At 35.1% G+C, this 16,141-nt stretch overlaps 1 protein-coding gene across 7 annotated transcripts in view; it reads right to left on the reverse strand.

Annotated features, from left to right (window-relative positions):
- LOC106117828 (optomotor-blind protein) overlaps positions 1–16,141 on the reverse strand; it is an 84,612-nt gene that overhangs the window by 44,516 nt on the left and 23,955 nt on the right. For 4 of the 7 annotated variants that reach the window (XM_013312285.1, XM_013312288.1, XM_013312287.1 and 1 more), the window contains exons 2-4: positions 9,575–9,688; positions 8,151–8,264; positions 6,086–6,239 (exon numbers count right to left, since the gene is read on the reverse strand). In XM_013312285.1, coding sequence (XP_013167739.1) covers positions 6,086–6,239; positions 8,151–8,264; positions 9,575–9,688 — 382 coding nt within the window. The remainder of the gene's footprint in view (positions 1–6,085; positions 6,240–8,150; positions 8,265–9,574; positions 9,689–16,141) is intronic. The other 3 variants (XM_013312291.1, XM_013312289.1, XM_013312290.1) reach the window with 2 other exon arrangements.

The raw sequence follows: 16,141 nt of genomic DNA on the forward strand, positions 1-16,141 counted from the left end.
ATTTGTTCTTACGACATGTAGTTGCAGACATGAATTTTGATAACTGATGACGAATAATACCAATTGATTTTAAAGTGTTGGATAAACGTATTTGTCCACATACCCCCAATGTTTGTCGTCACTTTGTGGGTTACGCTGTCACCGCGTCCAATGACAAATAAATGGTTTTGTAACACAACACACACGTATCATTTTCCTATATCAATTACTTCACTTTGGGTTTTTCGAAAATAAAATTTTCTATTTATAGCCAATTTTTAAATAATAAATATGATAGAGTTTATTCAAGTAACAATTAATCTGCTAGGCTAATAAGTTTGGGCGCCAAGTCTCAATTACGTATCGACAAAAAGGGACTTAAAGCTAACAATGTAGCAGTCAAGAGTGCAAAGAGGATTAAAATTTACACCTCGGCCGCCAACAATGGCCATTTGGCTTACGTAATTGACAAAAGATTCCTTTCAACAGTTTAAATACATTGTAACGAACAGTATTACTTTCTTGTACAAGCGCCCCTTAAAAAATTACAATATTGTGTTGTATAATTATATACATACATATTTACAATCTTTAGTTTATGATAGCCAATATTGTATTGTTTTTATAATCTTCATCTCATCTACTTGTTATCAATTCACTTGTCATTTAAGTCACTTCTTGAAATGTCCATACACGTATTCTACTCACAATCTCCTACTCCGAAGTGTCCTCATGCAACTTTAGTCTTCAAAATTTCTAAGCGCCTCATTACTATCATAGGTTTTCCACAGCGAAGATATATAAACAGGAACATCTTTTAAAGTATTCTCTGCTCTCATTGTTTACAGGACCGTTAAATATTTTAATACTTAATTAAAGCATAGCTTCACGTTTAAAAGAAGACATAACCGCATCAATCAATAATTAAATTATGGCCGATCTACAAAGGATTTAAGACGAAGATAGCCTCTTACTAAGAGGAGTGATTTTACCACCCTCCGCTTGAGAACAATTTGTGCGGGGCTCACCGATCAGAAGAACGGCTCGGTGCTTCGCAAAGGGCATCACCTTTTGATCAATAACTGTATATAAATTAAGCATATGCCCTTTACTGCTCGAGGAAGCGCACCGGTTTGCTGGCCTTTGTGTCTCTCTGTTTGTAGCCATTTATTTATCCGACACCCGTGCGAAATTCCTATCTTACGCAAGTAATATACAAACTATATTCAATATAACAAGGGAATCTTGTAAAGATTGAGACTATAAGAGCGTAGGAAGCTATAAACCGACTTATAAATGTTTTTTTGTGTCCATCGGCAGCTGCCGCCGAGTCCGCACCTCGCCCACAATGCGCTACTTGAAACGAATTAGCCGCTCGAAAGACTTTGCAGAGATTAGCCCTTTACAATTAAAACAGACGGCGCTTTTTGCTATCCACGTAATAATATGCCCCCCGGCGGAGAATGGCATTATTATGGACCGTCGAGATGTTTTTATAGCGATACGGGTGCGAGTCTACCACTATACCTAATCAAGGAAAGATTTCATGCTTGTCGTAACGTCGTTTACAATTAATGTAGACGTAAAAGTACTCGTATCTCATATAAATAATGTAGGAACGTGGAGTGGACTATGTATCAGATGTTATCGGCGGGAGACGGCTCGGCCTGTCAGAGACCAATTCCTAGTGGTGGCAGGCGAGCGTGTCCCCTGCTTACCTAATGCCCGGCCGATGTCTGATCGCATACCGAACCCGCGATCCATATTATGCAGTTTACTGTCTCTATGATGTGCGTAGGTGTTTATAAATTAGACCGGTTTCCACGGAAGCTTCTTAAGACCGCTACCACGAATCACTTTGTTACGGTATTTTGCTCGGGTAGGACGATTGACTAGAAATTGTATTAATTATTTATATCAAATACTTCCTTCTAACAAAGCAACGCATTTTTCAATGCTTTCCATTTGTTTATATCGCTATTTCTTGTATGTTAAACATAGTACTTAATTAAAACTATGCACAAATACTTCATAAAAGCTATTTTCTTATCTTTGACCACCCAGTAGGGTAACACAGTTTAACCTTTTTCTAACACACCTATAGTAGAAAATTCAAAACAGATAAGGTAATGTAAATAGATTCATTCCCACACTAACATCGGCTACCATTACGAAATGACCGAAAGGTCTTCTTAGTTCGGCGCTTTTTAATCTCACTTTTATTGGTGGCCAGCTATAAACTCGGATAAAGGAGGTCCAATAATAATTATTAAACGCTTTCGCCGGCCAGTTAAAGCCGAAGATGTCGTCATAATTGCCCGCGCGTCGGTCCTGCCCGTTAGCGTCACTATAAACGTTTGTCGCACTGACGGCGTTGTAAATAACTGATCGGAGCCAATATATCCTTTGCTGAGAGACGCAAGCCTTAGTGCCTTGCTGAGTGATGACTTTTAGTTTTATTACTGGCGTTTAGACCTATCGGTAAGTTGCGAAAGCGAGAAAATAAAATCAAAGGTATTTAAAAGAACCCAACTTAGTCTGAGAAGGAATTGAAAGACAGCAACTCGCACTAGTCCCGCGTGATAGGCCCTGAGTCCCCAGTGAGGACGTGTATGGGTTGACGTTTGAATAACCTGACACAAGATTCAAGATTGACATTACAGTGACTTGTTGCAATTTGATCAAATGTTTGACAAACATTTGTTCAATATCAGTTAATTATTTGAAGCAATTTAATATTCTGGCTACTGGCTTAAAATGCACAACCTCATCCGGCTCCGCACCAAAGTCCTTCCTTACAAAAAATTTGCGAACCTTGAATCAGTTTATAGTTCATACATTAAAATATTTACAAAATAATGTTGACAGTTTTAAGGTACCTAATAGCCCTTTTGTATTAAAGGCCTTATTTTACCAAAATGTGGTTAACTACAGCACAATATCTGAACTTACTGTTATATTAAAATATCGAATTAAAGTAAAAAAGTTTGAAGAAACATGTATAGATCATATAAAATCAAACACGTCAAAACTACATTTGAAAAACGAAAACAAATATCAATTTTTGAAGAGGCATGTTATTTTTTTCTTAGTTCTTTGTTTCGCACGAACACCTTATTAACAAGGGGACTGTTAATAACTAGAAGCGACATATTTATCCGTTCCACCTGCCACAACGTTTTACACAGAACAACTCCTTCGAAGGTTTTTGGTCAGCGAGACCAATCGAGTTTTATAATTAACACGATCGTTAGTATTTAGTCGGCACAACTTTGAGGTTAATTTTTGCCAGAGGTAAACGAGGACGCCGACTGCCTACGTTGTACTAGGAAAAATTCAAAAAAGTACCAACACTAATAAACTTCACAAAGGTTTCAATCCTATCGTAGATATGTCAAGCCACTTCCAACTCTCTTTTTAAATCTTTACCCATAATAACAAAAATATATAGTCTTATTTACAGTACCAACAATGAGTAGATAATTCTACAGGATGTTTAAAATTGATATCATTAGATGCCTTCAGAATATAATCTCATGTAGTACAACAAAGACTATGGTTACAGAACAACTTTTTACTATTATCTATTACAAAATTTAAAAACAATAAAGAGCTATCCTTTTAACCGATCGAACAAAACTAATCGATGTTAACAAGCGTACGATAATATCTTGTATGAGGAATGGTCGGTCATTCGAAAATCGGCATGTCGTGTCTGAGGGAATGGCGCGGGACAAAAAACAACAAAACAAACACCGAAGACGCTATCTCTGCTCCTATCTACGTACCTGTTACTACAACAGACGTCACCCTGTGTCTGAATACAGTGTGTTGTTGAACAATGTTCAATATCAATTTTTATAAGCTCTATTAGATTAATTTTAGGTTAGTAGTTTTGTAGATATAAGACAAGAGAAAAGAAGACTGAAGAAACTATGGATGGATTGAATGAAAGAAGATATGTGAGTGAATGACAAGAGCAGGTTGATGATGACGAAGATATGATAGAGAAGATTATTGCAAACTTGCAACAGATAATGCCGGTGGACTATGACATGGTGGAGGGGGAGACAATTGATAAAACTTAAAAATAGGTTATGGTTACTCTCAAAAATTTAAAACAAACTAGTTTTACAATACTTTTACGGTAAAATAAATACCGACAATTATAAAAAAGACGATATTCACAATTAAACTTTGCAACAAAATGCATTCGAAGAAAAGGCGATCAAAGATCCTAACAACACTGAAAGCGTTCAAAGAATAAAGTATGCATCGCGTCTCATCCAGTCAGCTGTTCACGAAAATTCTACGCATACCAAACTCGGGACTGTTCGTTATTTCAATTACCCGGGTCCCTCGTCAAAGACAAAAGACCTGACACGGGGAAAAAACGACGACACGAGAAAAAAACATTCGAAAAACGAAAAAAAGGAACAACAGCTCATCGCCGGAATTAAAAAAAAAAACAATCGTCTTATCTATGATTGGATCGCGGTGGTGTAAACGCACTCAAGTGTATTATGTTACCTTGAAGAGCCGGCTTTCGTTTTCGGTAGCGTTTTTTTAAAATTGAAACTTGAATTATTTTTTAAACACATCTAGCAACACTGTGGTCCCTTGTCCTTATCGAACTAATTCTTATCATGAACTATTAAAATAAAATTAAAAAGAATACCGACTGATTGTGGAAAGTAAGGGAATCTCAACTTTCTAGTACTGCATTTGATTGGATCAAAATCAAACGTTTCGAAGTCTGAACTAATGAGCCACGTGTATGTCTTGACCGATAACGCGGCGACTGGTTTCTTTTGCTCTTAAGATTTTAATCCAACGGGTCATATGGACATTACGTTTTTGAATATATTATCCGCTTTGACTTGTTTTAATACAAGCAAGTCATTGTTATTACTTAGCTGTCCATAATTTATGAAAATTACTTGCTTTAAGATTATCAAAGCTTACTTAATCCCGTGATTTTGTTCTATCGATTTTAGACTCTTTGTATCAGCATCTTTATAACTTAGTCTATATGATTCAAACTGGTAGTAATTAACATTAATATCCCTTGCCTTCTGTTTAAGAATATTATAAACTCCTTTAAATCAAAAACGTAGGCGCCGCTGCTTCAAAACTTAAAAAAAAAACAAAGCATAAAGAAGAGTTTTGACAATAGTATTTTTTTTACTAAACTGGTGAAAAGGTGGCTCCATAGAGGTCCTAAACGTCGATGGTTACCCAAAGTAAATAACCGTAATATCCGTGGCGGGCACAATGCGCCCCCGCTGCTCGCCGACAGGGGTTCCAACCCGCGGACCGCTTTTTAATTACAATATCACCCACATTATAAACTTTTTGCTTTGCAACAAAAAGTTTACGCGCCCACCGCTACTCTTCGAGTCCCTTTCGTATCTTCGGTGATCATTGGAATAATTTGTCTTTGTATAATTTAAAGCACTAAAATATAAGATCCCTTTCATTGAATCATACTTTTGAAACTAATTAATATTTTTAATTAATTGCAATCCAAATAATTTGTACTTTGTAACAAAAATAAAATCAGTATGCAATTGAAAACGATGTGACATACGTTAAACTTTAAGTCACCCATGTAGCAGTCAATGTGTTAACAGACGCGGTGTCTATGTCACCATTAAATCAAGAGAGACGTTGATTGTTTTGAGAAATCTATGAATTTTAATGTTAAGCATAATAACTAACCTATTTAATCGTATCTCACAAGTTAACGATGATTCGTTGACCCCAAGACTGACCTCTGGTTCTTAAGGTTTTATAGATCTAGAGAATCTGCACTTGAAGTTTATATATGACATTATATACATAGCTATCTTCTGATTAGTCAATCTATAGATTTATTATCAACATATTTGCATGTTATGATAACAATTCACTAATAGTCTTGCTCAAACACTTACCCTAAATTGGACCAAAATATGGTCCAAAATAATTCAAATGCAAAACTATTGCTTTATGCGTTGTAGTCCGTCTAATTTATAAAGCTATAGTTACACTGATGTTTTATTGATAACAAATCAACAATTATTAAATCAATTAAAAACTACGCTATAAACAAACAGGTACTCACGAATCCGTGTTTATCGCTGATGTTGTTGGTCAGCTTGAGTTTGTGGAAGGAGACAACTTTCTGCATCCACTGCTCGCCGGTGGAAGGGGAGTCGGGGTGGATGTACATCCTCTTCGGCATCTCGGGATCCGCCTTACCCGCCACCATCCATCGGCTCCGGAAACATATTGACACGATTAACCATTTGCACAGAGTAATGAAACAACAGAGAAGATATTTAGTTTAAGAAATTAATTTAGTGTACAATAGTTTAGTATTGTTCAAAGTAACTAAGTTTTATATCAATTAAAGAAAATAACCTTTCAAAAAGTAATTAGTTTTGGGACAATAATAATAGTTAAGTAGCAAAAATATTAAAAAAGAAGATTCCACTAGTAACATAATTTTAACTGAATACTCTTATTACTTTATAGCTTGGTGCAATGATAATATAAATTAACTTTCTCTAAATTACACAAAATTGTAATTAAATCATTTTTTTCGTTCTGTGAAGTTATCTGCACCATGCTATACTCTACGAATAACCATAATATACATACAAATATAAATACAGAAGCATTAAAGTACAAACTTTTAACCACTAAACAATCATCCTACTACCATATCCTTACAAGCAAACGATATCAAACCAAACCAAAACACTGTCACAACTTTTCACAAATAAGTCAAAAAAAAAACAAAACTCAAATTTCGAACATGTTGTGATAGTGGTCATACTTGATTTGTGTCGTCAGAAGTCAAGCAAGTCGTCTATCTAACGTCATATCGAACAAACAATACGCCATGACTATACCAATGTTGACAAAGTTTATTTAAATACTACTTAAAAATATTCATAATCATTTACGTCATATAATTTAACTAAATATTTACGACTAAAATCTATTGTCTTTCTTATTTATCACTTTATAAGTTGTAAAATAACCACGTTTATTCTTTATATGGAAAAAATCTTGCATAGACTTTCTTATTTCAAAAAAAGGAATATCAAAATTAACTTCGTCTAAGTTGCTGAATTTGAAATGAAAAACAGTAAAAAACAAAATATTCAACTATAGCACTGTCACTTCAAAAAAACTCGATTGAAAACAGCACCAATGCAAACTTAGTGCAATTCGAAATGAAGTATTAAATTGTCTCGATTTATTTTACGAATGAACGTGATAAAATATTGCAACTACCTTCATTTGTAAATAAAATATTTCACACTTCGACGACTATCATGTCAGCTGTTTGTTATAATTATAGAATGATTAAGAAAAGTGTCTGACTTTAGCAAACTTTCGACATTCGTCAGCCAACACCACTGTTAAACCAGAATTCTTATCTAACCATATCTATAATAGCCCAGTCATTATTTATCAAAATTAATTATTAATCAAGAAAGATTGTAATTAAAAGAACACGGGACCGAGACAGGTGCGCGCATATATAAGTTAAATTATGACGACATAAATAATAATGTTTATAACGATGCTAAAGCGTGAACATATTTATTTAATAACTGAATGGAAATGTCCCGACAGAGTGCTCGAGTGGTTAACTGCATGCATGGCAACAATTAGGCGTCAACAGCTAGTTAATAAGCTCATAATTGTTAAAATGCTCACGAAAAATCATGCAATGGCGACGATAAAGCAATCCAACATAATATTACTGAGATTAACAATGCATAACAAGAATGATGTGAATGAAAAGAGATCTGCGTTCAGCGGAACATAATTGAAACGGCAAATATTTAAATGCGTCTCGTATAACGAAAAATAAAACATAACAGCGGTAATGCCAAAGACATAAGGTTCTAAATCGCAAATGTCTGTAATATCTACGGTATTTGCAACTGGTAAATAATCCAATGTGATAAACATAATTTTTGGAATGGATGAATATTTCTCAGCTAAGTTCTCGGATCGAGTTCATAGTAATTAAAACACGCAGATCCCAATCGCCTTCACACACATACGCATGCTTCTTGCCTCAAATTGATTTTTTAATACATTGCCAATGACACAGTCTCCACTACGGATGTATTATTTTAACTTCTTTTCAGTTATTTTGTTTATACCTGTTGTGGAATTTGTATCTGCAATCGTCGGCAGCTACGATGTCCATTAGCAAAATGTATTTTGCTTTTTTATCAAGACCAGAAACGCGAACTTTGTAGGCAGGAAACATACGTCTGTAAGCAATAGGAGAGAAAACATGGATTGTGTCTCTGAGGCAACGGACCTCGCGTCGATTGTCGAACGGGTTTCACTTTTAACAAGAATACGACTTCCTTGAACTGACACTTTAGCTTGTGATCTCGTATCTATCGTCATATCGAAATCTACTTTACTGATCTTATTTACTTCGCCTTCTCTAAATTTAATATCATTGGATCTAATTTTGATTTAATATTTAGAATCTGCACGATCTCTTATGTATCTAAATAGACGCTTGTTACGACTGAATGTGGTCGAGGAGGTGTTACAAAGTATTCGTTGCAAACAAAAACAAGTCGTTTCCGTCATTTAGTGGTAAAAAGGTCGGCGAACGCTGCCATTGTGCAGTTCTCGTGAGAGATCGTGTCGGACGCACGTGAGCCAATGCTGACACACGCAACAGAATTCGGTACCGCACAAAACACGAACAGAGCTAAGCTTTTACTAACAACCGGAGCGAATTTCGAAATCACCGATCGTGTAATTGCCGAAATAATTTATGTACGAATGATTTGTAATAATTAATTACCATATTAACGGCGCTAGGCGGCGGGCGGCGAGCGTCTTTGTCGGCCGCGTCGCTGACTCACGGACAGATCTTCGGCTCGGAATGCTCGGATCGTATTAATTAACGAATATTAAATGGAAGATTATCGGTAAATCTCGACGTTGCCAAACCTGCATCGTCTCCGCCTCAGCGTCACTCGGATTTGAATCTGTGTTCATCTTATCGCGTCACGTCATCGCCGATCGATATTTACTCGATCGATCTCTCCGAATAGTCGTGTATAGTTTTTCTTCGTCTAAATCAACCTCAGCAGAGTTCGTTTAATCAACTAAAATGCAGAGAATCACGTTGGCATTTCTCACCTCGACTGTCGGGGGCCGCTTTTTTCACGTCACCACAGCGGTGTTTGAGACAAAGATATTTTAATGATATTACCCGATGGATGCGTGTTGAATCCTTAATCGGTCGATTTCAGACGACGTGTGTTACATGTCGTTGCCCTTAAATTGAGCATCTATCGAATTCGTCAGTGCAATTAAAACAATCGAAATTGAAGATTAGAGCGATGTGTGGGCGGCATCACAAGCTAAGCGAAAGTAACGGTTAAGATCGGAATCCGTGGGAGTGTCGTCAATCGACGGCGCGCTGTCAGTTTTGCTGTCAGATGTCGGGCGACAATCTGGCGATGAGACTACTACGCCAAATTCTCGCTCGAGCGATACGTGAAGGTTAGATGGCGATACTGAGATGTCCAGGCGATATTTGTATGCTCTCTACCTGTTATGAAACTTATATCTGTAGTCGTCAGCTGCGACGATGTCGAGCAGGAGGATGTATTTCGCTTTCGCGTCCAGTCCGGACACGCGAAACTTCATTTGTGGGAACATTTGTCTGGAAATCGGAAGTCGCATCGTCGATTATGCGATCGGGGCACTTACAAAACTAGGTTTACACACAAAAACATAGTACTTTAATTATCTAAAATGTTGAAACATTCATAATTTATTTGCAGTTTTTACATTAAATTAAATAATTAATTTAATAAAAAGATACTGGCACAAAGGTATTATGAATGTTTTAACATAAAAGTTAAAAAAAAAATGAAATTACAGCGCTTCGCTGGCTGTTACCCACCTGAACAAGTGCTTGTGTGATAATTATGTAGATAGACTGTTGTAACACTACGATTCATGTTATAAAAAGTAAGTAATAATTTACGAAGTTAAAATATGCGTAGATGAATGTTATTACAATGTTCTTTATCAATAGTTAGACACCATTAAACACTGTTTTTATGAGAACTAAACAACGAGTATGTATCGTTTGAGATTAATTAATAATTTATTTGCTAATTAATCTACATAAGGTGCGAAATTAGTGTTAAATACATACAATGATTATTAAGACTGAATACGATATTGGCATAATACTTGACTGAAAAAAAAAATCTTATTAAAATCAATCGGCTGCAGTTGTCAACGAGTAAAATATTCATTTGATAAATTCTTTGATAATCTTCTACATCAACACTTATAGATTTAACTTCATTACATAGGCAATATTCAATTGCTAATCTAGATTTAAGCTTAGTAATAAAGATTTAGCTTTAACATTTTACTACAATTTAGTAGTAAACGGTACTAAAAAGTAAAACCGCTTATTTAATTTAAGCTAAGTTCACACTACACATTTCGCATAATACTTTGAAAGCATCAAAACTGTTTGTGCACCTCGTATACAAATAGACACAATTACTCTTTTACCATAAAAATTCTTTCGTTTCTTACACCTACATAGTTCCATAGAGAATTTCGAAAGTATTAATTTCGTGTTCATGGAAACGTACACTTCTATTGGTTCTCAGGCAACGACAATTAAACGGCAATCGTTCGTTTAGTGGCAATGTGAACGTAGCTTAAGGCTCATTAGAACGGTGATTTATCGGCGTTACGTGATGGACACGAGGACCGCTTTGCCGACAAGGTGATGGATGTCGTGTCGTACCGTGCAGCGCGCGACCGCGCATACTAACTTTTATCGAATGTGTACAACACTTTATGTGACCCTAGTACTTGCTATTCTGAGAAGAACAACGCGAGATGCGATTCTGCGATGTTTCGAAACATCCGTGTAAACAGGTTACAAAAATTGAAAGACTTTCCATCATTGGAAAATATCAAGAAGCTAAAGTTGAAATAGTATTAAGAACAAAAATATCTATAGCCCTAAGACAATGCTATTTTGAAATATAAAAGTGCCATTGGATTTTAAAAGGTTAAAAATTGGTCAAGACATTCAGTATACATATAAGAGGTCACACAACACTAATAAAATATATTTGAAAATGACCACACAATGCATTTTACATTACATATGTTGGATAATACTGAATAATCTCCTGTTAGTTGAACGATGCATAAAATAAGTATTATCAACTAATAGCAAACGCGTAAACAATCTTACTAATATTATATATGCGAATGTTTAGATGGATGGATGGATGTTTGTTCGAAGATATCTCCTGAACGGCTCAACAGATCTCGTTTAAATTGGGCGCGTTTAATTTTAATTCCGCACGGATGGAGTCGCGGGCGACAGCTAGTCTTTTATAACAATTAACGCCTATAATTAACAATTGTTTCCATTCTTTCAGTATGAAACGAAATACTTTTAATTTAAAACATCAAACTGTGTACATATTTAGTTCATAACTGATATAATAAGACATATAAGAGTGTTCATTGAAATGAGGAAGCGTTTCTAAATTATTTTAACAGCAAACTTTTATAAAATTAAAATATTAAAATCCCATTAGATCCATAATCTCTACCACTGATTTTAGTTGTTTGGTTAATAATAAGAAGGAATAGATACATAAATAAACTATACTTTAATCCCATTTGTAAAACTCAGACCTTATGATTCTGGTCGTTTGTAACAAACTTTTCTAATCTCAACGTAAAATAAATTATCTCTTAATTTACAATTCAATTGAAACTTTTCTAAGGCAAATTGGTTTATTCGGTAGCCGAATTTACGACTAATAGACCACTTTGGAATGATAAAACATACTCAGGCGGTCATTAGCTATTTCCATCTCGGTATATCGCTCCGATTAACCGTAAGACTACCTATACAAAAACATATATCCATCTCTATTTTTTCAATGACAACGAGCGAGATGACAATATTTTTCCTTGTGAGTGTTTCGACAGTGAAAACACGCGGCATCGGAAGTCGGATACGAACGGTCAGTTATTTAAATAACAGTTTAATATATGCAAGTAGAGTTAAATGGCTTACGTCACCTGCCCTGATAAGATAAGGAACTTGTTGGTTCCATTTATGTTATGAGTTCGGAGAAAAGACATTTCCATCTTGTGTTGAAATATCGACTTTTAATCATTTAACCACTAACTTTCAAAACTATTGAAACTAGGAATTATGTCTAAGATAAGTATCTAGGGCAATAGTAAGAATCTAATAAGATACCCATAAATTATTTCATACTGTAATTAGTACAAATCGACATGGCTAGAATGGGCCGACTTGCCCGGTGCACTGTCATGACCACACAGAAGGCAGGCGTAAAGTACAAGTAATTATGCATTTGATGGAGGACTGGACCACGGGAAGGGGAAATATTTTCTATCTGTGCGTCATCTTCTCCGTCGATTAAAAGTAAACAATGCACCTGCAATTGCGAATGTCTATGGGCAGCGGTCACTTCACCATTTCGGACAATTCAGGTAGCCGCTTGCGCGTTTGCCTCCTTAAATTAAAAAAAAAACATAAAAATGTGTCAGACTATATGCAATTTTGAAAGAATGAGTGTATCATACGCATTTGCATTTAAAAAAAAGAACAAAGACCATTTAATACAAACGTTGCGTAGAGGCCTATAAAGATGCCTTACGTGGCAAAATACTGATTTTCCCTCCGCAAACCGCAGCCTGTCGCCGCTGAGTAATCCGACACCAAGTAAAACTTACAGCAAACGTTTACCAGAATAACATGACCTATGACACGTCGCTACCGATCGCTACTGTTGTGCATTCAGCTTTATCTGAACGAGCGGCGGGGGTCAAGGTTCACTGGTTGTTTATCCACTTTATAAAGACATCCTTTTCCAAGGCTTTTACCATACTCATAAGGTTCTAGTTATATTGGTGGTTTGAATATAAGAGATAAGCTTCGATTGTCAATCACATATATCAAACAGTGCCTCCGTCAACACCTTAAAGCGTTCCCTTGTTAGTTGGACAAATAATTCCAATGGACTCAGTAAACGATAACTCGACAAACAAGTGTTTATTTGCTGAATGATTGATCATTCATAATGTCTTATCAGGAATTTGAACGATTTGCGACATTATATATTTCCATTGACAGATCTAATTGGCATGCCGGGCCACACACAACTAGCTGGTATTATAATCTCATACCAGTGGTAGACGACCTACGAGAAAAACTTGTAATAAGTTATTTTTATTATAAACTTGAAGAATTTTAACCAGATCAATTTTTAAAGTGCAAGCTATAGCTTATCTAATCGTTGCTTTCTCAGACCAAAATGTCTTCATAAAAAATATCGTCATCAATATATTTTAAGCTGATTTTGGTCTCAGAAACCTACGGTTAATATTATAGAATATATATAGATGTACAGTTTAAGTGTTGATCAGGACATTATATTCTCTACATTTTGAATATCAATCTTTGTAACAAGACAAGCAGCAAACAAAACAAAAGAGACAAATAATTGTTTATTTATTATAACTCAGCGATAAACCAGACTATTATTGCTTTATTAATCTGTGTCGAACCGAAAAGTGTTGCTATATTAAAATAAAATTTAATTTGAAATGGAAAGAATTTTAATTTTAAATTATAGACTAATACTTCGATAGTCAGTGTGGGACATCATAAAAATTCGTTTTAAAAGTGTCGTTGCGACAGAAAGAGGGGGATGAAGGAGGCATTCGTCAAGGGGTGGGGAGAGGCATCTGCTCACGGTGACGCATTCTTGCGGCTTCGGCCGAGTGCCGCCACAACCGACCTATAATCTTAATTAACCCGTTAATGCAATATGCATTTAAAAGAAAATATGCGTTTAAAAGAATTAATTAGACCCGCCATTTCAAAACACAAACCAAAATTGTTTTAAGCTTTATATGTAACTTATTATAATCAAAAGATCAACATCTTTCGTGAACTCAAAACACCTGCTTCTGCCTACTTTAGTTATTTTTTGATCTTTATCTTTGTCACGACTCAGCAGATTAATTAATTATTCCACGCACTAAATAGTTCTTAATTATTAAACAATGTAATCTGTTACTCTTCTGATCCGGTTCTATTAAGCTGTTTAATCAAATATCTTTTGACAATATTATAATATAGTCATTAGAAGGCCTCATTTAGACATTAAAATTTGATTATCGCCACCTTTTTTCGATTAATTACATAAGCGAACTATTAATCTATAGTTTAGTCTAAAATTGTTGATATCATTTTATTTTTTAATTATTTTGGCAGATTTATTTGTATAATTAGGGACAGGTGTTGATTAAGAGTTTAAACTATAGTTAAAGCAATGGTGTGGCTGGGCGCTAGTCATCGACGCAGCTCGGCTTTCACGCGAATCAGCCGACAGCAGCACTATAGAGCGTCACTATAGTGATGGGAGTAAGAAATGTTTAATGTCGATATTTTTTATATTTTAATTACACTTTACGTTTACCCTTGACTTGCTGTTTTTATATGTCGATATGTTTGATCTTTTGCAATTATTTTACAAGTGATACGGAATTTGTCCAATAAATTAGAATTTAAATTTATGAAGCATTTAAGGCTTTTCTCCAATCGCCTTAAATGATGTGCCTCTACCAACCTACACTGATTTCAAGTATCTTGGTTCACAATTGCAATGTGATGGTAGTATTGACCGAAACATAAAAAGCCTAATAAATGTAGGTTAAATGAAATGGCGACCGGAAACTGGTGTGTCTTTTTGTCAATCCAATAATGCCACCGAAGCTTAAGGTTATTAGGTTATATAATGTAAAAAATTAGTAATAATAGAGCCAAAATTTAGGTCAATATCAACAGCAAGAAAAATATTAAAACTAAACTATCGATATTAGACCTTTATACCTGAGATCACGTCCCTACTGCGTAAGTTTTCGTGTCGCTTAGAGCGAATTACTAGTGTGTATGTTCCTTTATAAGGTTCGCAGACAAGGGAATTGTGGTGCATTTCATTCGACCTACGAACATACCGACACATGACTGATTGCATTACTTTATAATTAGCTAATCACATTTTGATCACCCTCCCTTCTATAACGAAATGAAAATCACTGATATTGTATTAAGAGCCTTATTGTTAATTGCTTTTGGTACATTTTAAATTAATCGAGTGATCAACGGTTAGACTTTGAGGATAGTTGTACAGTAGTACTTATTGGTAGGTGTAATATAGGTTAGTGTTCTCTGCGGGCTGTTTGTCAGGCCTTGCTTTTGTGGTTCGAAATTCTGAATAGAATACAGAAAAAAAATATTTTTATCTACTAAAAAGTTTGTCTTGTTCTTAATATATTCTTTGATAGTAAAAATGGATTACAAAAAGGTACTAAAAGTAATTTAAAGCCTAAATATTTGGTAATTTTGAGACATGACTGTGTCACAAACGTGGGTTGGGCTCACCGAATTTAAGCTAATAAAATGTAGTGGGTGTTAATAGAGTTTGCGCTGCTTTATGGCACAAAACATTCAAATTACAATGCAATTGACAATTGTTATAAAACGCAAATAGGATAAAATCGCTTTATTATTGTATTCTTAAGTAAATACTGATTATTTTTATCAATATTGCTGATCTCTAATAAAGAAACGTTTGTTAAAAGTTTGTGAAATTTTTTTTAGGTTATTTTTAACAAAATCTTACTAACCTTACTATCTTACTAATAGTATGAATGCGAATGTTTGTATGAATATGATAGATTGAAGATATCTCCAGAACGGCTGCATAGATCTCGCTAAAACTTGGTACAGATGTAGAACATAGTGTGGAAGAACAAATAGGCTGTTTTTTTTAATTACGCGCCGACAGAGCCGCGGGCGACAGCTAGTTTGTCATATACTACAAAATTCAGATTAGTTTTAAACTATGTAACATTGTTAAGACTTGTAATTTTTTTTATTCTATCATATTACGAATATTATCCCTTCCATAGCTTCATTATTGTGTTAAACAAATCTCAAGGGGCAGAAGCTAGCGTGATATACTGCCACGATCGACCGTTTAGATAAACAAATTCTGCCACCAAACACCATCGTGGT

This window comes from Papilio xuthus, unplaced genomic scaffold (genome assembly GCF_000836235.2).
Source record: "Papilio xuthus unplaced genomic scaffold, Pxut_1.1 DF827679.1, whole genome shotgun sequence".
NCBI lineage: Eukaryota > Metazoa > Arthropoda > Insecta > Lepidoptera > Papilionidae > Papilio > Papilio xuthus.